Source organism: Callospermophilus lateralis, chromosome 2 (genome assembly GCF_048772815.1).
Source record: "Callospermophilus lateralis isolate mCalLat2 chromosome 2, mCalLat2.hap1, whole genome shotgun sequence".
NCBI classification, from domain to species: Eukaryota; Metazoa; Chordata; class Mammalia; order Rodentia; family Sciuridae; genus Callospermophilus; species Callospermophilus lateralis.
Window position 1 is genome coordinate 136,007,358 of NC_135306.1, and position 24,688 is coordinate 136,032,045.

The 24,688-nt window shown below is 34.3% G+C and overlaps 1 protein-coding gene across 2 annotated transcripts in view; it reads right to left on the reverse strand.

Annotated features, from left to right (window-relative positions):
- The window catches only part of Folh1 (folate hydrolase 1), a 47,652-nt gene extending 23,701 nt beyond the window's left edge, over window positions 1-23,951 (reverse strand). For both annotated transcript variants that reach the window (XM_076843891.2, XM_076843890.2), the window contains exons 1-7: window positions 23,834-23,951; window positions 21,389-21,497; window positions 19,948-20,134; window positions 13,497-13,598; window positions 6,140-6,265; window positions 5,185-5,371; window positions 2,418-2,511 (exon numbers count right to left, since the gene is read on the reverse strand). In XM_076843891.2, the coding sequence (XP_076700006.2) occupies window positions 2,418-2,511; window positions 5,185-5,371; window positions 6,140-6,265; window positions 13,497-13,598; window positions 19,948-20,134; window positions 21,389-21,497; window positions 23,834-23,951 (923 nt within the window). The remainder of the gene's footprint in view (window positions 1-2,417; window positions 2,512-5,184; window positions 5,372-6,139; window positions 6,266-13,496; window positions 13,599-19,947; window positions 20,135-21,388; window positions 21,498-23,833) is intronic.
- Between the last annotated feature and the right edge of the window lie 737 nt (window positions 23,952-24,688).

Consider the following 24,688-nt stretch of genomic DNA (forward strand, 5'->3'; position numbering starts at 1 on the left):
AGAGAACTATGGAGCAAGTGTAAGGCTTAGTGACAAATCTGGCTGGAGTATGATTAAGGTACCTAAGAGAGAAGCTTGAAAAGTACTGGAACTTGGTTTCTGGGAAGATGATTTAGCCTCCTGCTAAGTGCAACTAAAATTCCTGCTGGCAGGAGTGTGTAAATGAGACAGAAGATCTCAGAAATTATTATATTTCAAATTAACAAGTAAATTACAACTTCAACAGAGCTTTTAAATCACCACTTTAAAACCCCTCTGTTCCTGAAGATGGGCAGAATCAGTGTCTGGGACAGGAGTCCCCTGTGTTTCTCCTTTCCTTTGCTAGCAAAGCAATAAACTTTCTTTTTCCTTTTTCTCAAAACCGTATCCTCATTATTAGATTGGCATCAGGGACCAGGACTGAGCTTTCAGAAACAGTTTCATGCATTCTTTCCCTAATTACAAACACAAAATGGGATCATCTTTAAACTTTTATATAACTTGGACCATCTTATACATTGATTTGAAATTTTCCTTTTAACTCAATAGTGTATCACAAACATGTCCCATGTCTTTGAATATTATACAATATTCTTGTATCTATTAGTGACTTCATTTACTACCATAGTCAGTAACATATTTGACTACTTATTGATTGTTGAAGTTTTATTTTGATTATAGAATATTACAAGTTATGCTACAATTACTGTCACTTTCTAAATTCATAAATACTTAGATTTTATTTATTAATATGTTTAGATAAATCCATAGTTCATACTGTACTCAAAAATTGTAACTGATCCTAAATCATAACTGATGTGACAGAGTTAAAGCCCAGTTATGGTTTAGATGTTAGGTGTACCCCAAAAAACTCGTGTGTGAAAAAAATGGGATAAAGTTTAGAGATGGATTTTGGGGGTTATAAGAGTTTTAACCTAATTAGTGAATTAATCCACTGATAGGAATTAACTGGGTAGTAACTGTTAATCCCTGGAAGGGATTATGGTGTGACTAGATAGGGGTTGGTCCTTGGGATCAGCCTTCCCATTTTGTCCTTGTTGAGCAGAGTGTGATTTTTCTGTGTTCTCTCTCTCTCTCTCTCTCTCTCTCTCTCTCTCTCTCTCTCTCTTTCTCCCTCTCCCCCTCTCTCTCTCCCACCCCCATCCCACACCCCCGTTCTCCTTCTCCCTCTCTCTCTCCTTCCCATTCCTCCCTCCCTCCTTCCCCATCTGAAGTCCTGGACCACTTTCCTCTGCCATACCCTTTCTCCATGATATTCTGCCTCAAGCCCCAAGGAATGGAGCCAGCCATCTATGGACTAAGACTGAGTCCCCAAATAAACTTTTCCTCCTCTAATTGTTCTCATCAGGTCCTTTGCTTACTGCACCAAAAAAAGCTGACTAAAACATAGGCCAAAAGGAAAAACAAAACAAACACAGGGTACTTCCTTAACCTCCTCTTAAATTGGACACATACCTCCAAATCTCCAGACATCAGCCTGGTCACCTATATAAATGAGGGCCTTGCGTGCTAGGTCATAAAACGCTTTCTCATAGATGCTAGAATACAAGGAGTAAGAATGCTTCGTACTCAAAGAAGAAAAAGGACAGACTGGCCAGATGTTTTGGTCTTTACCAACTTCACTTTCAGAAAAGTCAGTGGCATCTCCTTTCCTAAAAGGAGAAGAAGGGACATTCAGATGGGAAAAAAGAAAAATTGGGCAAGAAAGGGGAAAGCTTTCCAATGCTAGGCTAAACAGTAACATATTTGAAGAAGATTCAATAATGAAAGCAGAGAAAGAAAGCGAAGAGAATAAAAACCCAATGGATGTATTTCTCACATTATTTTATTCTGGGTCCTTCAAGAAATAAGAAATAAGCAATACAGATGAGTAAGAGATTTATTAGGGGAAAAGACTATGATTTACTAGGGGCAAAATGGGACCTAGGGAAGCCTCATAAAGTCAGCAGACTGTGGTGCAGTTCTGATGCAAAGTAAAGGAGAAAGGGAAGGAAGAAGAGGAAGATGGGGCCATGGTGCAGCTTCTATTTGAGCTAATTATCAACAAGTCCTCAAGTCAAAGTTCATATCTGAGTAGTCCTGTGGTTCCATATCTGCGGAGTCCTGTGGTTCCAGAACGAGTCTGTCTAAGTACCCTACCACACTCAGCAGTAGATTTCAAAGCATAATGGCTGGAGCAATTGATCAATTATGCTCCCTGCAGTTAGAGATCAGAAAGGCTCCTTTAGGTGACTGGCAAACATTGGATAATCATATAATGTAAATTCCAGAACAAAACCATTATTCTATAAAATCATGATACAATCACAAGCTCTACCCATCTCAGAGACAATCAATACAGAAAAAAAAAAATGAAGATAAAACTACCAATCATGGGAAATACCTAAGTAGTCAATTATTTATTCTTGCAAACTTACTCAAGGAGTCTTTGTGCATCATAGTATCCAATTGGATGAACAGGAATATTTGGAAGACCAACAGCTTCTGTAATATCATGCCTATAAGCATATTCTGAAACAACAACAACAAAAAGAAACACATTTCCAATAAAAACTCAATTCCTTTCAAGTGGATCTCTATAAATCATATTGAACATATTCTCATTTTGATCTATTGGAATTTGTTACAGAAAACTGATAATTCCAAATGTTAGCAAGAACATAAAGCAACTAAACTCTCCTACATTGCTTTTAAGAGTATAAATTAGACAATGACTTGGGATAATTCTTTTGAAAGGGACCTTAAGTAGAAATGTGCACTATGGCACAGCAATTCCACTGCTAGGTATTTACCTTAAAAAGATGAAAACATATGTGCACACACAAAAAAAAACCTTACAAAATTGTTTAAATCAGCCACATTTATATCATCTAACAAATTTCTGACCACAGGAGAATAAATAATTCTTGTATAATCCAACAATACAATGCTATTCCATTGTTAAAAGGAACATGTTACTGGTATGCAAAATAACATGGAAAATCTCAAATCATTATACTGAGAGAAATATGTGAAACAAAAGAGCATCTACTGTCTGATTCCATTTATATGAACATCAAAATGAGGCAAACTAATGTAAATGCTAGATATCAAAATGTGGTTGCTTTGGGGGGATGAAGTGTAAATTGACTGGGAAAGAGCATAGGAGAACACTCTGAACATCATAAAAATTTTGGGTGACATGAATGCATGCAATTTTCAAAGTTCATTGAACTGGGGTTGGAGACATGATTCAGTATAGGGTGCTTGCCTAGCACATGAACCAGACGATAAGACCCTGCATTCAGTTCCCAGTGCTGCAAAAACAAAATTTAAAATAGAAAAATACATTGAACTGAATTTAAGATCTATGCATTTTATTGCATATAAATTTTACTGCAAAATAATATTCTGACATTTATTCAGGCTTAAGACAAATTAGGTCTGTGTTTTCCTCCCCCCCCCCACACACACCAGGTTTTGAAATTATCTAATAAGAAACTTAATCTCAAAAACTTATTATTCTCTTCGGCAAAATGACATAATGATATGCTGTGTAGGGGGAAATGTTTTCAACAAAAGGGGGGTGATAGGTAGATGAAACAAAGTTGACAATATGTTGGTGACTATCTTTGCTTTGTATATGTTAGAACTATTCCATAGTAGAAACTAAAATTAAAAGGAAGTGGTAAACTTAAAGGCACCCAAGGGGTCGAATAACTGCTAGCTTCCAAAGGATAACATGGGTTCCCCCAAAATCCCATCATTTAAATGTGAAGATAATCAACAGAAACATTCCAGTTAATCTCATTTTATTTGGAAGAAGTTGCATTTTTTTAAACTTGAGAATAAAAAGGTGGAAAAACCTTAGGCAGGTTCATATGGTTTTACTATATGGTAATGTGTATTGTTTAAAAAAAAAAAAAACAAAGAAACTATGACAATGTACCATATTCTCAGAAGACTTACAAAGCAAAACAGTACATAAGCTTCAGAGAAATCCACAATTTGATGGAAAACCCAGATGAAGAGTAAATATGTAAATGACAAAGATGCTTTGGCCAACTAAATTATGCAAATTACACAAATTTAGTTAATTCGCAACTACCTGAACTAAATGATTACATATTTTTGTAAACATGTTCAGATAGTTGAGTACACCTAAAATAATTGAGCTCCTTTTATTAATGTTTTACAAGGTGGCATTTCAGCACAAGTACACAGACTCTGCAGCCAGAGTACCTGAATTAGAATCCCACTCCCTGCTAAGTAGTTGTTTATCTCTTGCAGAGAGCTTACCTCTTCTAGTCACAGTTTCTTCCCCTGACAACAGAGATAACGCCTCCTGGCTTTCGGGGTTGTTGAGGCATGTACAGTGCTGGCATGTAGGAGATACTCCTTCACATCCATCACTGCTATCATCATGCAGCAACAGAGACAAGTGTCTTGGGCTGGGGTCATAGCTCAGTGGTAGTGCGCTCGCCTAGCACGTGTGAGACCCTGGGTTTGGTCCTCAGCACCCCATAAAAATAAATAAAATAAAAGGTATTGTGTCCACCTACAACTAACAAAAATATTTTTTTAAAAAAAATAGGTGTCTTTCAGGGGTTCTAGGTTCTATCTTGTCATTTAAAGATGCTATAAAATTTTCTCTTCTCCTTATCTCTGGTCAATGGTAAAAGCAAAAAAAAAAATCTGTGCGAACTATGAATTTAGGGTAAATGTACTTGACAATAAAACCAATATAGCCTGAACTTATTTGATAGCAAAACTCCACTTGAGCAGATGAGTCTATTTATATTCCATATTTACCCCACTTAGTATCAGCATTCATACAGTTTGATGCAAATATTGTTTATATACTGGTTTCTGGTGTTCTGTTCCAGCCTCCCAAGTAAGTGTTATGAATTATATGGTATATGTACCATGTTACTTTTTAAACAATTGGAAGTCTGAATTCCAAAACCTATTAGTCACAAGGATTTTAAATAATAAATAAGAAAGTGGAACCAATAATTTTCAGAAACTCTCTCATTCCTAGATAAAATTTAAATATATATATATATATATATATATATATATATATATATATATTTTTTTTTTTTTTTTTTTTTTCTCCGTCCTTTGTGTCAAAGAAAATCCTTAAATAAAATCACTTTAAAATGTGGCTAAGTGTCCTGTAATGACTGAGGCCTTATCACTCACCATTTGCTGGGTAGCCAGGGGTGAGAGGGTCCCCTGCACCATTAAGATTTAAGATATTTCCGCGCTGGACACCACCTCCAGGAAGATTCCAACCATCTGGATAGGGCTGTACTCCAGGAGCAAAATAGTCTGCAGGGTCTGAGTACAGAATGACGGCTTTGGCCCCTGCCAGCTGGGCGTTTTTAACCTAGGAAATAGAGTATACTTCTCTTATGTTAATTGGTTGCCCCAGATTTGGTAGTAACAATTTTCAAAACTATATGTAAATGAGTAACTGAGCTTTATGTTCAAGCCTTTCTCATTAGGCTTACAACAAAGAACTTATTACAGAGAAGTAGCTTTTTCTTTTTTCTACTTCAGGTTCTAAAAATGTATCAGTTCTCAGAACAGGTTGGGAAAATACCGATATACTGGTAGTGAGTACGTGATGTTTCCTTTTGATGCTCTGGAATTATATAGAGCAAGTAGACTCCTAGGGCAGATTCCTCCTAGTTCTATGGTTGAAAGTGAATATTTTTTAATTCATTTTCCAAAAAAAAAAAAATTTAAAAACTAAAAAGTCAAATGATATTAATTTAAAACTACTATGTGAATTTTATGTTCTCTTAATATCTATAATAACAATGTATATTAAATTTATTTCAGTAAATATTTTTAGATGTAATATTTAAAACAAAAATACTGAAACAACAAATCTAGTATGCATTTCTAAGTAGGCCACAGGGGTAACTTGCAAGTACAGAAAAATCTATTTGGCTCACCCTGGCCAAACACTGGCCAATTCCAGTGGCCCAGTTTAAAATCACTTCCCATAAGCTAGTAAGGATGTCCTCCCCGTAAGGTGGATATTTACAGAATGTAAGAGGATCATAGCCTTCAAAAGGTTGCAAGGAAATTTTAGATATATTGCATTATACCTTTTCATATTGGAGGAAAAGGAAAGAGATGATATTACCTTATTTCCTCTGAAAACTTTCCCATATCTTGCAATCACAATCTTTCCAGAGCAATTGATTTTCATGTCCCTCTCCAGTTTAAAGAAGTCTTCAGTTCGTGCATAGTTAACATACACTAGATCTCCCTGTTGAGATCAAGAATAATTTATTATAAAATATACAGGTTTTCTGCATGAGGGATTTTCAATATCTTTGAAAAAGGAAAGAATCAAAAACATGAAAAAGGATCAGAAAATATGAACATTAAATAAGACACACAAGGAGAAGTGAATTTCAGTTGAAGCTAACTGGGCTAGAGACATACAAATTAAATAATATTTGTTTTTATGTCTTTTTTCAGAACATATAAAAGTACTGCCCTGGAAAAACACATTTAAATATACACACCGCTGCATACAGTCCAAGGATAAGGCACCCTAGCTAAAGGAGCCCTTGATGACAGCTTTACTCTCTTCAGAGTTGTGTTCACAAATAATAACATAATGGGTCTTCACAACTACCAGGAGGAAAATGGCTTGTGTCACTGGGTTCAGTTATTAGCATAATTATGTGCAAGACATCTCTGAGTCTCAATATCTGATTTGTAAAATAAACTGTTGGGTTAAATCAGTGATCTTCCAACCTTTTTTTTTTTTTTTATTTTGGTACTCTAGTCACAAAATTGACTTTGAAAAGCAATGTACCTATTCATATATTTAACATGGACATCTAAAATTTTTTCAAGTATCTGCAGAGAATGTTATTTCTAATATAATATAAATATTAATATTTTAGAAGCAACTTACATAAGTTTTCTGTGTACCCAATGGAATTTAAATAAATATGCAGTTATTTACTATTCAATATCATCTACTTAAAAAAAGACATGGACATACTCTACTGCTAGGACTCCATCATTCCTTTTTCTTCTTGATCTTGTGTTTTGTGCCCCTTTCCCTTCAGCATTTCACTCTGAAGTAAACTGTATTTGCTGTGATTCCCCTTCAATGAAGACTCTCTTGCTTCAGCTGCAGGGAAGATTCCCTGCCTGCAGAGAGCCTTCAGCTGTCAAACCTTCAGGGACTGCCTCAGCTGCAGATGGCCACTTTGTGTGGTCATGTTGCTTTTGGGGTTGTTACACATTCAGTGGATGATTGGTGTAAGCATATACTTGAATACCTCTGTCTGACCAAAGACAATTCCAAAGGGGTTTTTTGGAGCTCTGCATAGGGTTAGTCAAGACTGCCCTTGAGCTAGCACTGCAGTGTGATTCTCCCTCTGCCTAATCCAGCTTCTCTTTCTGTCCTGCCACAGGCATTGGTTTCACAAGAATACTCTTTACTTGTCATCTAGTACATTAGATTTAGTTTCAAAATCTATTCTCTCGAACTTAGATATACTTGAAATTCTCTTATTAATTACTGTCAAATTTCCTTGAACATGTATAGTGTATAAAATCAATTTTAAAAATGTTTCCTGGGACAGACTGTGTTAAGAAAATTCCTCAGGGATAACTTTTACTATAATCATTATTAATGTCAAAGTGAGTCTAACAACCTCATCATAAATATTTCTAAGTAGTACAAGTACACAAGATTTAAATAGATATGCACCTCAATGCAAATAATGGTATGACAAAACTTTATCTTAAAAATCTATGGGTGAATTAGTTATTGCTAGAATGAGACAGAGATCAACAAAGTTCTATTCACATTTCCTATGTCCACATATAAGTTCTGAGAAACCTTGGATAAGAAAGTAAACAGTTTTGTTACAGAACTGTCACTACATAACACAAAGTTCATCCATGGCACAATTCCAAAACCAAATGCTGATTTATCATACAATTTACTTTTAATGATATCAGCTAGAAATTGAATTGGATTCACCTTTATTTTGTTAGATCTGCAAACCATTTAATTTGCAAAATAATCTATTACCTAATTGTTAGAATTGTTTGCTATCTCAACACGGAAAGTAACACTTCTAATTGTCGATTTCCTTGTAGCCCCAGCGAGTCTTACAATGCAGAGAAATACTTCATTTATGTTTTTTTGAGGATATGGGTAGAGGATGTCTTTCATTTGTAAAACAAGAGAAAAATGATTATAAATAGGAAGGTAGGGCCAGAGTAGCAACAGGACCTCACCACATAGGCCAGTACTCAATTTCACATAGAAGTACCCTGGGCAATTGCTGATCTGAAAATATATTTCCTTAAAACAAACACATACCTACACCTGAAAAGCTTTTGCACACCCCAGTTTAAAGACATTGTCCCAAATGATTTCCTACATCCTATGGTGTTTCTAATTTTCCCTTTTGACTACATTTATCATAGCATATACACAATCAATTTATATCAAATACTAAAATAGTTGCTTCCCAGCTGATTGTTAAGAATTAGTTGACAGATTGGTTGAAGAAATTATTATGTGCCATGGTACAGCAATTTCTGCCCTTGAAGCAACTGACAAAAGTGTGGATGGAAGAAGATAAAAAGACAATAAACATTAAATTTAATACCTAAACAAATTATATGACATATTAAAAGGTGATAAATGCTACAGAAAAATTTAAAAGTTAGAGTAGGCAAACAGTGAATTAGTACTCATATAGGTGCAATTTTAAACAAAATGGGAAAAAGCTAATTGAAAAGGTGACATGAAAATCTTTGCTTTTATAAGAGGAATTCTTTAAGTTATTATATTTCTTCCTAAAACCAATAAAATATGTATGCATTTCTAAAGACAGCAGTATATGTCTGGCTTATAATTGTTAAAAGAGTTTTCTAGAGTATGCTCTTATTCTATTTCAACTGTGGCTAAAAAGCCATTAAACCATTTTATTTTAGGAAAAAGAAAAACAGTGTTAATTATTCTACTTGAAATTTATCCTTAACACCACCAACTTTGGGGAGACTGTTCCTTTAAATATCACTCAATGGTGGAAATTTGTTGATAAATTGCCAATCTTTCCATAACAAATTATTATGAAGAAGATATTAGAGAAAACATTAGTTTGAAAGTGACAGTAAACTTTGAAAATGAAAACAAGTCTGATAGATCTTCCCTCCCAGCCTTTCTCAAATGGGGGCTGTCACTGTTGGTTAGAAAAAAGCCTTGTTTTCAAACAATGACCTTCTTATAATTTACACTGTAGCATTGTTCTGTGCCTGTGAATAAATGCAATCTTGCACTGTTGGCTTCAGGTTTTCCCTGTTTTCTCTGAGTATCCATCTCCCCACCCTTGTTTGTGGAGCAGAATTGAGAAGCAAAGTGTGGTTCTGGAGCATTCAGTGACAGCATCACCTAGGACCAAGACAAATCAGGCTCCAGCCCAGATCTATTCAAACCCAGGGTGGGAACAGAATCTTTGTCACAAACTGTTATGACACGCACTGAAGTTTGAGAGCCACTGGATTATGTTTTAGGTTACTATACTTTATGGACATGTCAAATTTCAAATAGACTAAAGCATAAACTAGATGATTAAAATATACATTCAAAGATGACAACAGTGAAATCTTATACACACATACATATAGACACAATTTAAAGTGAATTAAGACTCTTCTGACTGGGTTACATATGATCCAGCAAAGTGCAAAAGCCAGCAAGCACATCTGATAATTTAATTTAATTGTAAATTATGTCTCTAAACAGAATAACAGACTCCATTTATCCTGCTGTTAATCTAGAAGAATTTAAGCATACCTGAAAGAAATAAGTGATAATAATTTTTATGACAATTTCTTATGAGTAGAATAATCATGTCAAAGTTCAAAAATTGTTTGGTGGATTTTCAGTGCTTATATGATAAATCTATGAATAAATCTGTGAATAATTCAGTTATTCTGGTATAAATTAATCTGGTATAATATCCTACCTACAACATCCTGTCTTCCCATACAAAGCATAATCTGTTTCTTCTACATAATCTTTTTACTATTAAATACATTTCATATCGTTCTTCAACTGCTTCACACTCATATATCTCATAAGATTTTAGAAGTATACTTATTTCATAGTTATTTCAAATTAAGTTTCTTCATTATGTATTCTGCTATCATATGTAATTTGTCCTTATATATTTAACTCTGATCTGGTAAGATTATTTTTAAATGAAGATTTATTAGTTCAGATTTTTGTATATTTTGGTTTTGCAGATATATCATTATAAATAATGGAGATGATTAATTTAAAAAGTCCTGAAGCACCAAAATATGTGGAGAATAATTTGACAGTATCAAAAATAAGAATTTCTTTTCAACCAGGTACAACATAGATAAAATAACAAAGAGCCAAAAAATTAGAAGATATATGCAATATCTAAAATCAATATGGGATGAATAATTAAAATATTCAAGAAACCCATAAAAATAAAAACCTCAGAAATTCAACATAAAAATATATAATAATGCTTTCAAAAGTGAAAAAAGATTAGTTAATAAATATGTATGTTTAGAGAAGAGCAATCTCATTTGTAATCAAAGAAATGTTAACTAAAACTTTAACAAAATTGAACAGTTATATGGGCAAAATTGAGATGTTAAAGTTTATACATCCATTTTAGGAAAGAGAAACATTCATACACTGTGAGTAAGAATATAAAGTACTCAGGATAGACCTGGAGAAATTAATTATTTCCTACAACCCAGAAATCTGGGTGAAATATTCTCCTCATAATATCCTGTCTTCCCATCTGGAAGCACAATCTGTATTTTCTACATAACAGTTTCATTTTTCAATAACTTTCACAGTTTTTTTTTTTTTTGAGGGGTGGCAGGGGATTGAACTCAGGGGCACTCAACCACTATGCCACATCCCCAGCCCTATTTAGTATTTTACTTAGAATCAGGGTCTTATTGATTTGCATAGTGACTCGCTTTTGCTGAGGCTGGTTTTGAACTCACCATCTTCCTGCCTCAGCCTCCTGAGCCACTGGGATTACAGGCCAGCACCACCGCACCTGGCTTCACAGTGTTCTTGTTATTGTGCACAGAGAAACTCTCATAGGCCTGTATCTAGACATGTTCGAGACCATTCACTGTGACAATGTTTGGGATAAAGGGAGTTTAGAGACAAATTATGTATTTGTCACTAAGAGAATGGGTGTCACTTCTGGTGCCCACATAAGATAAAATAATATGTAACAGTGAAAATCTTTTAACAACTCTGACATAAGGCAAAAACAGGTTTTGAAAGAACTTTTGAAAGTAGAAACAAATCAAATAAGTCCTAAAGTATAATGCGATTTATGTAAATTTCAAATACCTCCAACACACACAAAGCCATTATAGTTCCAAGAACACACACATAACTAAGGACACAAATACATTAGAGTGGAGAAGAAGAATGGGATTGAGAATAAGATTTGAAGTGAAAACAAACTAAAATAAATAAAGGATCTGCACATGTATTCACAATAATAGAGTGGTTTAACCTGGAGAATAAATCTAAGCAACTGCAACAAACCTAAGATCTAAAATATACTGTATTTTCATTGCCAACTGTTTTATCCCCTATTCCTATCTCCTGTCAATTATGAAGTAATTTCAGTGATTTAAAGCATCTTTATTATGGCTCAATTTTACATAGAATTTTTTCAATAATCTATCATTAAGTATAATGTTAATTATATCAGTAAGCATAATGTTCATTTGAAATAAATCTCATCTAACTAACAGAAAATGTTCTGTTCTGTGAAGTTTTAAAATTAAATTGTCAAATCAAATTCATTTTAAAATCATAGAAATAATATTTTTAAAATAATGAAACTCATCCTGACATCTTTTTGACAGTGTCTTTCTGTTTTCCAGACTGGTCTTGAACCCCTGGAAAGAGGGGTTCAAGAGACTCAAGAGACCCTCCTGTCTCAACCTTCCATGTAGCTGGGAATACAAGCATATGCTTGGGTACCTGACGTATCCTTATGTTTTTGTTGCAAATCCTAACTGATTGGTAAAGATTTTACAATGTTAGTTCAATTCTAAGTGCAAACATTTTATTTAGGACATTTCCAATGACAGTCAAACCTTTACCTTTCTATTGAGTGATAACACAATATACCTAATTACCAATGAGGAACTTGTAAATTTGTCATAAGTGCCACAAACTTGAAACGTCCAAAATTAAATTTACTTAATGTTAAACATTATATTAGGAGACAGAACATTTTGAGTTACTAATAAATTATTTTGAATCTTTTCCAGTTTAGCTTTCTCATTGCTATGGTTTGAATATCTCCTCCCAAATTCAGGTGTTGAAACTTAATAGCAAAGATAAAAGGATTCAAAGGTGAAACCTTTAAGAAGTGACTGGTCCATGGGATTCTCCCTCATGAATGGGGTTAAGGCCCTTGTATAAGAGGATCCAGGAAGCATTTGGCTTGCTTGCCCTTCTGTCTTCAGCCATATGAGGCCACTTGTTCCTTCACTCTGGAGGACACAGCAACCAGGTGCCATCTTGGAAGCAGAGAGCAGCCTTCACCAGAAAACCGAATGTCCTGTCACCTTGGTCTGGAATTTTACAGCCTCCACAGAACTATAAGAAAATAAACTCCTCTTCTTTATACATTACCCAGTTTGTGGTATTATGTTAGAGAAGTACAAACTAAGACATTCACCAAAATCTGTGCAAGAATCTGGAGACTTAAATTATAAAAATTCAAATGATATTGATGCACAGTCTATTTAGTAAACTGCATATGATTTTTTTAAGAATGGGTATTCATATTCTGAATTTGGAAATGATAACAATATCCTTATTCAAAATTTTTGAAAATTAATCAATATTATACAGTTTTAGTAGTGTATGATAGGCATGCAACAGAAATTACTGGAACAACAATTTGGAACAATAAAATGAGCAAACTAATATTAAAACATGAATCTTACAGGCTCTATCTTTAGTGAAAATATCCAGACACAAAAATTACATGTCATATAATTCCATTTATATGAATTAATAAAATAGGCAAAATTAATGTACAATAGTGAAAAAATCAGAAGAATGATTCACTCAGTGCTGTGTGGAGTTGATTAAGAAGGAATACAAAGGGACTTTTTGAAGTAATGGTAATACTCTATACACTGAAGAAGTCTGGATTACACAGGTGGATGTACTTGTCAAAAGTCAATAAATGTGTTTTGTGCATCTCATTTTAACACATTTTATCTTAAAAAAGCACCATGAACAAAAAAATCAGCACTCTTTTTTTTTTTCCTCTCCTGAGGAGCTCTAGTTTCTCAAATGTGGAAAAGGGTTAATTTGAATTATATCAAAAATCCTCTTATTACCCTTAAATATTGCCTGCATGTCTGAGATGACAGGAGGCTTCTTTTTGTCATTTGTATTTTATTCTATCACATTTTACCTCTGGCATTCCTTGTGGAGAAAAGGCACTGAAAGGTGGCACAACATCTGAAATATTTTCATATCCAGGAGGAGGTGGTTCAAATAATGATGTATTGAAAATCTAGAGACACAAACACAATAATCAAAAGCAAATCAGCTGAAGTCTAATTCCTACATTCTAGCAAGGGGAAGTGCTTACTATTTTAATTGTCTCTGGCAGTTGAGGGGTAACTAATCCTTCAGCATTGTGAAAATACATATCAGATGCTCAGCAATGTGCTAGAAGGTGTGAGGAACGCATGAAATAAATCAATTCAGATCCTGTCCTCAACATCCATTTAGGGGAACAAAGCTAAAAAAAAAATTCTTTATCCCCCTAAATTAGCAATAGTTTTTTTTTTTTTTTTTTTTTTTTTTTTTAAGTTGCATTGCATCCCAGTCTGACTTAAATAAAAGCCTAAAAATATAGTTGCTTCACAGAAGGCTAATAGTCTTTTAACCTCTTGTGGTCTCTGATTCTCATAAGAATCAGCTTTTGATTTAAGGAAAAAACAAAAGTTTCCACAGATAAAAATGTTAAATTTTAGTGTCCAAAATTATTGTAACAGTATAACAGTAACAGTATATATACTGTATAGTAACAGTAGGCACTTGTAATAATAGTGCTAAAATAATTAGGAAAAAATTAAGTATTAAATTTACTTTAATGAGCTTTTACATAATTGAGGATCATACCCAATAGTATCTGGATACAATGAACAATATTCACACCAAAAGAATGAAAACTGTGAAACAAAACATCTAAGTCTTTCTACATGTTACTATTGAATTGAGAAAGAAAAGCAGTAAGTAATATTCAGAAGTCAGCCCCAAAAAACAACAACAACAACAAAAGATATGAAAACGGTAATCTTGAATGAGTGCTCAGTGCTATAGTGTGAAGGCTGAAGGCTCCCTTAAGGCCAATGTGTTGTTAACAGTTTGTTCTCCAGAGTGGCAATTATGGGAGGAGGAGTAATCTTTAGGAGATGGTGAGCTGGCCTTAGGTCATTGAAGATATGCCTTTAAGGGGTTATGGGGCACCAGCTTCTTCCCTTTTCTTTGCTTTCTGGTCATGGGGTTAGCAGTTTGCTCATTCACATGCTCCTGCCATTATGTGCTGCCTTATTCAGAGGCCTGAAGCCAAGGGACCTCCCTCCACACCCACAGGGACGGCTCTGCATATGCTAGGCAAGCACTTGGTACCCCTAAGTCATACTCCCAACCCCTGAACATTTTCTTTCAGGACTTAATTATCTCGGGTATTTTATTATAGTAACAAAAAGATGACTGAATTAGTCTGATTTGCCTTAATTGGTTCTATCAGAGCATAGGGATCCATGAAAGAGACACAGGAGTTAAGAGTCTAATGTAGGTCCAAATAGTGGAGTTAATAGGACCCCTGCATAAGGCTAGTCTCCAAAGAACAATGTTATTTAGGGTTAGCAATAAATTAGAAATATATCTGCTCTACATAAAGTGATGGCTTAGTGTAGAATGGAAGGAAAGGCACCAGAGAATTCATAGCCCTGCAATTTCCCATTCATGATCCATATGGTACAAAATACCTTAAACTAAAAAATAATATTTTAAAGTAGTACCAGATTTATGGCATCCCCTGGGACTTGACAGCAACTATCAGGAAGACTTAGCCTTAAATTTAGGATTTAAGGAAGTTCCACAAAGTTGTGAGAAAGAACACAGAGTCCCCCCAAATCACTAAACACAATAGTTAGAAAAGAGCCAATAGAAAGAACAAAGTAAAATCATATCTGCAAAGACTACTTTTCTTATATTTATCATACATATGTTGGTTAAAAGTTATATGAAAAAATTAAAAATGATTTGTAGGTTAAAAAAAAGACAAAGCTGGAGAAAATTAATGAGTTTAAGAGACAGATTTGAAGGAATGCCCCAGCATATAGCACAGAATCTTAGAAATGAAAAATATAGAGGAAATATTAAGAAAACTAAAGAATAAAATGAGAATGACTGGGACACACACAGTTCTAAAAGAAGAAAACAGAAAGAATGTGAAAAAACTAGATTTGAATATTTAATAACTAAGAATATTCCAAAGCTAATAAAAATTATGAACTCTCAGATTTAGGAGTTTCAAAATAGTTTTATCAAAATAAATAAGAAAATAATCTACATTCAACTTGTCATGGTAAAGCCTTAATACTAGGGGCTAGGGTTGTGTCTCACTGGTAGAGCATTTGCCTAGCACATGTGAGGCACTGGGTTTGATCATCAGCACCACATAATAAATAATTAAAAAAAAAAAACTCAATAGTAGAATACTGAGTATTTAACATTTCTCCTTCTTTCATTGTTAGAGAAAGTAGACAGAATAGGATGCATTTAAGGAAAAGGGGATTTCAGTCAGGTAATGAACAAATGCAAGTCAAAAAGCAGATATAAAATATTAAATCCCAACCCCCCCCCACACACACACACTTAAAAAGAATGAAATATTTATAAAAGTTTACCATATATTAGTCTCTAAGGAAACTTCAACCACTATCAAAGGATTATTGTCTTGCAAATCACTTTATCTTATCACAGTATATTTAATCTAAGAATCAGATCAAACTAGACAGTAAGAACAATCTTAAAATTCAGAATTTTAAAAATTCTAAGTAATTCCAGAGTGGAACAATCATAGAAATTAAGAAAACTATTTGATGGTAAGATAACTAAAGTATTCTTTTTGAAAAGTTGTGAGATTCAGTTGAAGTGACACTTAGAGGGAAATTTGTAGCCTTAAAACTCATATTAAAAATAAGGCCATATGCCAACAAGGTAAGCTACAAAGAATAGCCATATAAACAAAACAAAGAAAGAAGAGGCAATTATAAAGTAAGAATGGAACTAATAAAACAAACACACACAAGAAAAGTTTCCCAAAGCCAAAAGTTTATTCTTTGAATGCATAAGTCAATTTGATAACTTAGATGAAATGGAAAATGCAGCTTTAAAAAACTTAATAAACGAGCTGAACGTGGTGGCACAAGCCTTTAATCCCAGAGGTATGGGAGGCTGAAACAGGAGGATCGCAAATTCAAAGCCAGTTTCAGCAAAATCAAGGTGCTAAGCAACTCAGTGAGACTCTGTCCCTAAATAAAATACAAAATAGAGCTGAGGATGTGGCTTAGTGGTCAATTGTCCCTGAGTTCAAAATAAAGTGCCAAGGCCAACTAGTTCTCCATGAAAGGTTAAAGAAAAAGATCATTTAAATATAACAAACACAACCTTTCTCAGAGACTACTATAAACAACTCATGTTATAAAACAAGTATGATCTAGAGATTACAGCCAAAGAAGTAACTTGCAAAAAAAAAAAAAAAAACAGACTAGACATGTTAGGAATATAAGCTGAATATATATGAACATATGAATTTAAACTCCTAGTACCAGTTCCAGAAATGTAAGGTTAGATTAACATTAGAGTATCACTTAATATTATCATCAGCTCAAGAAAGAAAAATATCATGCTCATCTCAAAAAAAAAAAAAAAAATGTGTTGATACAATTCAACACATTCACAGCAAGAAATCTTAGCAACCTGTACAGGAAGCAAGTTAACCTGATAAGAGTATAGCAACTATCAAAATTAATGGTGGAACTTTAAAGTCATTCCCTTCAAGACTGGAGGAAATTCAAGGCTACCAGATGTCATCACTTCTTTCAATATCATACTCTCATCATTGCCAGTGCAGTATATCCAGGATAGAGGCGCTGGGAGTGAGTCCAGATAATACTGAGACTGATGGGACCTCAAATGATACCAAATCAACCACTGTGCTAAAATCCCTACACTTTCCAAATTTCCCATATTTTTTTCTGTGATTTGCATAGGGTACAAACTTATCTGTGTCACTGTAAGTCTGTAAAAGAAACCGTAAGTTTGTAAAAGAAACTTGCTAAGGTGCAAAAAAAAAAAAAAAAAAAAAAATACATATAGAAGCAAAGCCATATCAGTGAGTCTTCCTAGCAAGGGAGCATTCAAGCTTGCCTCAATTAATTTTTGGAAATCTTCAATATTATGTCACAGTGTGCAGCACTAAATTTCACAGCAACCTCATGAGTTATTCTAACAATGAAGAAAATAATTTTAAGGTCAAGGAAATTACTTACTCGATTGAATTTATTAAAAGTAGAATATATATCAGCCTTAGAACATTAGTCACTTTCTGAAATTCACTAGTAGCTTCATATTATGTGTTCTGAGTATAATTTAAACAATTTTGGATTATAAATTTCTATTTACTTTTTGTGACATAAAAAAGCAATGTGCAGTTCAATGTCTGTGGTATGTCATCTATGCATAAACAAAGTGAAACAAAGTACTTATGTAGAGTAAGAACACTGGGTTTCTAATAGGATCTAGAAACTACTAATTATATCTGTTGCCTGTGGGCAGGAAACTTATCTGTGTTATACAAGAATAGAAGAAATCATACCTTACCACACAGCTCAGCTGTGAATAGTTTGCCACATATAACAAACTACACTAGGAGATAAGAAAGAACATTGGTAACAGAGTAGGGGGATGGCATATAGCTGAATTGACACAATTTCTATAGATGATTCCAGAATTTGAAACAAATTTATACAAATGAAGGTGAATGTCAAAAGAATCAGCGGGTAGTTGAATAGTGATTGCCCTGGAAATGGTAAAATGCAGAGGAAGTACAGTATCCCATAGGACCATGTGATGAAATGCTTGTGTAACTTGAAAAAAATTAAAATGAATCAATGATATAACTTGGAATAAATAAGATGCTTTAGGTAGCTAGCACCATTCAGTAAAGTCTCCAAAATAAAACTTTTATATGATTCTTTGTGTGTGTGTGTGTGTGTGTGTGTGTGTGTGTGTGTGTGTTTTGCTGTGGATTGAACCCATGGCCTTGTGCAAGTGAGACAAGCACTCTACCAACTGAGCTATATCTTCAGCCCATGATTCATTTTTATTTCATGTGATAGGTTTTAGTAACTTTATAAATGTATATAATAACAAAAAAATAAATAATGAAATAATAAAAACAATGAACCAGCCAAAATTGGTAAGTGAAGGAAAGACAAAAGAAAAACATTAAGAGTCTGCTATTTTCAGTTTTATATACTAACAATCCCCAAATTTGATATATTAAGACAGTCTTATATATATGTGCATTTTTAACATTGTCAATATTTTATTATGTCTTTAAATAATTTTCCTTTAAAAGCAAGTTTAAAGGAAAATCAAGTTCATGATTATATAGATATGTCAGCACTTATTCTGTAGATATGAAAATCTATGATGTATATTATCATTCCCCATACTTTAAAAATACTTTTAAATTTTACAAAGTTTAATAGCATTTCTCCAAATATAAATTGTTCACTACTAAAGTTTAAAATAGTTAATATGGAAAATAATATTAGGAAATTATATTAGGAAATTTAGCATTGGATTCTATCAGTGACTGAATAAAACAATATATTAATCCTTTATCAAGAAGAGTCTGATAACATTTTCAATGAGAGGAGTTTAATGACATATTTTGAAAAAAAATTAATGTTAAAATTACATGACATTTTTAGTGCACTTATCAAGCTGGATATATTTGAAGCAATATGTAACTTAGAATACCCAGTAACAAAAGGATTGAAGGAAGCTTTCCAGACTGAAAGAGACAATTTTAGATATGACAGTCCTAAAACTAAGATGTGGTAAATAGGGGTAGACATTTGAGTTATATTTTATGAGCTTTCTTATTGAAACAAATTACAATAGGAATTGTTTTGATTATGTGTGTTTTCTTCTCTTCCTCCTGTATATGCCTGAATTTGCAATAATGTTGCATATTTTTTAGAGTAGATAACATCCTGTAGAACTTGCCTCCAAATCATTTCCCCCTCCAAATGCCCCAGACAAGTTGTCAGAGATTTGAACACATGGTCCTTTCAGACATAAAAATTCATTGCCTCCTAGCCTTTTGAATAATATCAAGTGGAAAATGATCATTACAAACCAATAAAACCTGCGAGTGAAAACAGCACACTGGTCAATGATATTTTAGCAACTCCACATCTATGCAGTGTATTCATAATTTAAACCTATCAAAAGTGTATCTATTTTAGTTTCTTGGAATTTTATCAGTATATAATATTTGACATTGGTGTACAATACTAAAATACAAAAAATAAAGACAGTAACTATCATAAATCACTAATTTATCAGAATCTTCCCAACATCACATTAAACTCAAACATCATAACAGAGTAGTTGACACTATAATGAGTTATCAAAGATATTATTCACAAACTTCAATAATATTGATTTCTATCAAAATTTGAAGAAGGGAGAGCATATTGTTTCATAGAAGGTATTTGAAAAGAATAGACTGGGATGGATGTTTCTTTTATTCCCTTTTTGTTTTTTACCTCATTTCCATCTTCATCAATTATTGAGATGTAGTTTGGATGAGTCTTATTTGGATAGGACAACAGGACATCATAATGGGCTAACTCAACAGAATCCAGGCCAAATTCTTTCCACTGGGATTGAATTTGCTTTGCAAGCACAAAGTTTTGTTCTGTTCCTGCTAAATGCGGTATCCGTGTAAAATTACTGGTGAACAAAAATTGAAAGTGGTTAGAAATTAATATTTAATGAGCCTTTATCCCAAATCAACATGATTATAGTTGAATAAGTGCAAGAGGCCAAGGAGAGTTTTCTGCACAGTAAAGAAGTTTGAACTCAAAGTTCTCTCACTTAAAGAGGCTCTTCCAAAAACCTTCCAAGCCCCTTAGCAAATTTTTATCCACAGTTTTGATTCTGTTGCAATTATATAGACATTTATGTGTTTGTTATGACTATGCATATCTATCTATGTATGTATATGTTATGGTCTTTTTATATAAAATTACATCCTGTATTCACTAGAAAATCCTTCAATCACTAGAGGTATTTCAGATATTTTTTGGATATATGTACTAAGCTGTTTGTAAAAAATAAATGAATAAATAAATATGCAAGGAGAATTTATGTTCTGACAAAAACTAGCTATTCTAATCAATTATATATTAATTGTTTTATTTTAGTTGCTTTGTTTTATTTTTAGTTGCTTTGTAAATACTTTTAAAAATTACTCATTTTCTCTTTTGCTCTATGCTATCTCAGGAAGCATGGAACTAATATTCAAAATATGCCAAACATACTCTCCAATTTCATTCTCATCACAGCAATATTATTATCTCTATGTTATAGGGGTAGAAATGAAGGCTCGGGAAGATTAAGTATTCACTTAAACCTATTTTAGTATTAGCCAGCAAAGATGCAATTCAAACTCAATTCTGTTCAGCTCCCAAGTCTGTTTTTTTTACTAAAAAAATACTATCTTTCTCTAAAGCATGAGTTAGCAAACTTATTTCCTCAAGCTAAATCTAGCCTACTGCTGTTTTTTGTATAGTCCACAGACCAAGAATGGTTTTTAAATACCAATAGGTGAATTTAAAACAGAATAATTTTGTTCAAATACCACTACCTATAAATAATATTTTATCTAACTTACATGCTTATTTTTAATATATTTTCCATGACTTCTTTGTTGCTGCAATAGCAAAGCTGAGTAGTTATGACAAAGATATGTTGGCCCACAAAGGCTGATCACTTTACAGAAAAAGTTCACTGACTCCTACTCTGAAGCCTCTGTAATAATGTAGTTTAGCTAAGAGTATAATCCTCCCCACATGAAATGAGATGCAAGATCTGCAGCAAACAGAAAACATTGATTAAAAAAAAAGCCTGTGTATGAAATATCAAAACTTCTTAACAGAATAATACCCAATTATCTATTCATACAATTTTTAAGTATATGCTTACTATAGGAACTTTTTGATGTTTTCAGCTTTCAATTCATCCAAAAATGCTTTCTTCAGACCATTCTGTGGAACAATGTTTGTAGCTTCGTTGGAAGATTTTATATACCATCCTGTAAAATACATACAAATATAGGAATGAGATATAAGCTTATAGACAAGTCTTATTTTTCTTTTTGATTGTATCTGTCATGTATAAAACACAAAATATCAATATTTCAAGATGTTAGCTGATATTTTCTGAAGTTTAATTTCCTTTGCCTACTTCCACTGAAAAAGCATCATGCAGATATTTAAAATTACAAAGCAATATGTTTTTATTTCAAATTTCAATAATAATATATTGTTGCTATTTTAAGAAATGTTTTATGAAAAATCAGCATTTGATTTAAATATGGCATTAGGGTTTCAACCAATGGACATAAACTGTATATATTAAAAATAAAGTCCAAATGTGGATCCACTTTCTTTCTCTGTAAAGATTCTCTCTCTAGTGACTTCTTGCCTGTTGACCTAGAATAAACATTTAATAATGTGTATAGTGAATTAACTATTTCATATTTCAAGTACATAATTCATATTTCAAGTACATAAATTACTTCAAAAATGTTGAAAAGAACTCAAACTTTTAATTTGCTCTGGTTCTGAAATGAAAACAGAATGTGCTGCGATTTTGTTTCTAGTTGAAATAGGCTTGAGAAGTTGAAAGTCAGAAGCCTACAGTGAAACACCAATTTACCCAACATTTCTGCAAGGCATGCAATGTACGCAGGAGGCCAGAAGCAATGCATACCCACATCGTGTAGAGCCCATTAGCCTCTGTGGTTGACTTTTAATCTAAGGGAGAGATGGAATCATGACAGGATTTATTTGGAAAGAATATACTGATGTGTGATTAAAATTATTACAAACTCAACACCCACTCAGTTTTCATAATGTTCTCCAATTTTTGATCATATGTATACAAACACACATGCATATAAACAACACATTAAAATACATGATTGGACGTGAATGATATATGGTTTTACCTGTTAATTAAATTAAAGGACTTTGATTAGAATGGGGGATCAGAGAAGGATACACTGAGAATGAGATATTTGATATTTGAGTTGGGATCTGAAAAATGAACATGATGAAAAGCTTAGAGGTCTGCAGACGGGAGAGGTCAGCAGAGAATATTAAGGAAAACAAACACAATAAAAAACCTATTCTGTGCCAGCCACTGACACTGAATACAGGAATTGGGGTGAGGGCAGAACTAGAAAGAATGAGATGCCTTTAAGACAGATAGGATATTTGACTAGTATGTTGACCTTGCCAGTTCTTAACTCCTAGTTTTCTAGTTGAGAAAATGAAAACTTCATTTGAAATGTATAATTATTGAACACGTATCCTATTTAAGCCCCACAGCAACCCTAGGTGGTTACCAATCCCACATGTTAGTTTATGAACAGAGTATATGGCTCAAAAGTCTTTTGAAACTCCAGGGTCACACAGCGAACTAGCAGATGATGGCAAATTTGAATAAACTTAACTGGTTAAGTTTATTTGAATAAATTTAACGTGGACCAGTTAAGGGTCTTCTAAATCCCAGCGAGGGGATCCAGAATTCAGAGTCAGGGCGGACTATCTGTTGATATTTTGGAGTAGTCCTGTTAGGATCATCTCCTTATAGAGGAGAAATGAAAAGCAAAAATAATCGCAGTATAGTGCTAGGAACTTTGCATGCTATTTCGTTTACTATAATCTATAAATTGCAGGTATTATTCTCACCATAAAGTGAGAAACTGAGGTTGAAAGAGACTTGGTAATTTGTTCAAGGTCACTACGAAGTGGTAGAATCAAAATTAGAATTTAAAGTCTGAGTCTGCACGTACTGCTATGATTTTCATGTAGAGTTGGATTAAGTCTGTAAATCAAAACTGAGGAAACAATATAAAGATTGGTTCAAAACGCTAGCAATAATTCACCCATTTCTTAAATGTGCCTCTGCTACGCTCTAGGATTTAAGACTGTGAAGACTCCTTTTGCAGTAATTCCCGGAATTCTACCTTGCACCTGCAGCATTCCCAGGCACCGAACTAGTCAAAAACCTCAAACAGGTAGGAGCCGCTTCAGGCAAAGCGTGGATAACGTCGTTACACAACTGTAAAAATAATGCTACTTGTCCCCAAAAGTATTGAATCTTGTAGGGTGTTCAATTCAGGTTCAACCCTTCTCCCCGTTCTATACCTTCTCCAAAACGTCTTTAGAAATTAACCTTATACAGCCTGCAGCAATGCTCCGCCAATCTCGAAGGAACCCTTCCGCCTATGGCCCTTTTCCAAACAGCCCGCCCCTAGGGAAGACGAGCGACAGGACCCCACTGGGCTGCCGGCTCGCGAATCTGGAAGCCGCGGGACTGCGCGGGGAGGCTCTGGGGTTTGCTTAGCAAAAGCGCCCCTACCGAAGAGGAAGCCGAGGATAAAGAGGCCAGAGGCCAGCACCAGCGTCCCAGCGCAGAGCCAGCGCGGGCAGCCCCCGGGGCCTGCAGCTGAGTCGTTCTCGCGCAGGGGATTCCACATCTCCGCTGAGTCGGGTTAGGCCTCCAGAGACTTGAGCCTCTGCCGCGGCCGCACAGGCCGGGTCCTAGCCCAGCAGCCCCGCCCCGCCCCGCCCCGCCATGGGGGCAGCCTTCCTCCCCTAGTGCCTGGCCCATCAGTCACCCGCGGCTAGAATTCACTCCCAGCGCTGGGGTTCAGTTCCTCCCTAAAGGTATTGCTAGTCTACTCTGAACCAATCCGCGCGAGGGGTAGGCAAGGAAACCCGGCCTCTTTCGAGAGGCGCTTAAAAAAAAGAAAGAAAGAAAGTTGCTCCTGGAAATTTGCAGCTCTTGCTTAATGAGAGGGGCGAATCTGCGAGAGGGGAGCGCTACTTTTCTCTTTCCGCTTCAGTGACTCAACAGAATGCTCCTCCGTTTGCCTAGGAAAATAAATACTGACCTGGCTCCAACCTAGTTGGTAGAAAAGACTTAAGTCATCTCTTAAGAACTTTTTTCCCCCCAGCTTTAAACCCTACAAAATACTTACAATAATGTGCTGCATAAATTCAAGCAGAAAAGGCTTTATATTTAGATAGGGTTGGCTTCATATTTAGATGGGGTTGGCTTCAAAGTCACCTACCACCAAACTCTTTTTTCCTAACAAGTTCTCCAAGTGTCTGTTATTTTTTTTTTTTAATTTCAATCTTTTTACATAGGAGAGCAAGTATACTTGTTTAATGCTTGGTCTGTGCATTTCAAAGCTATGCATTTTATTGTATA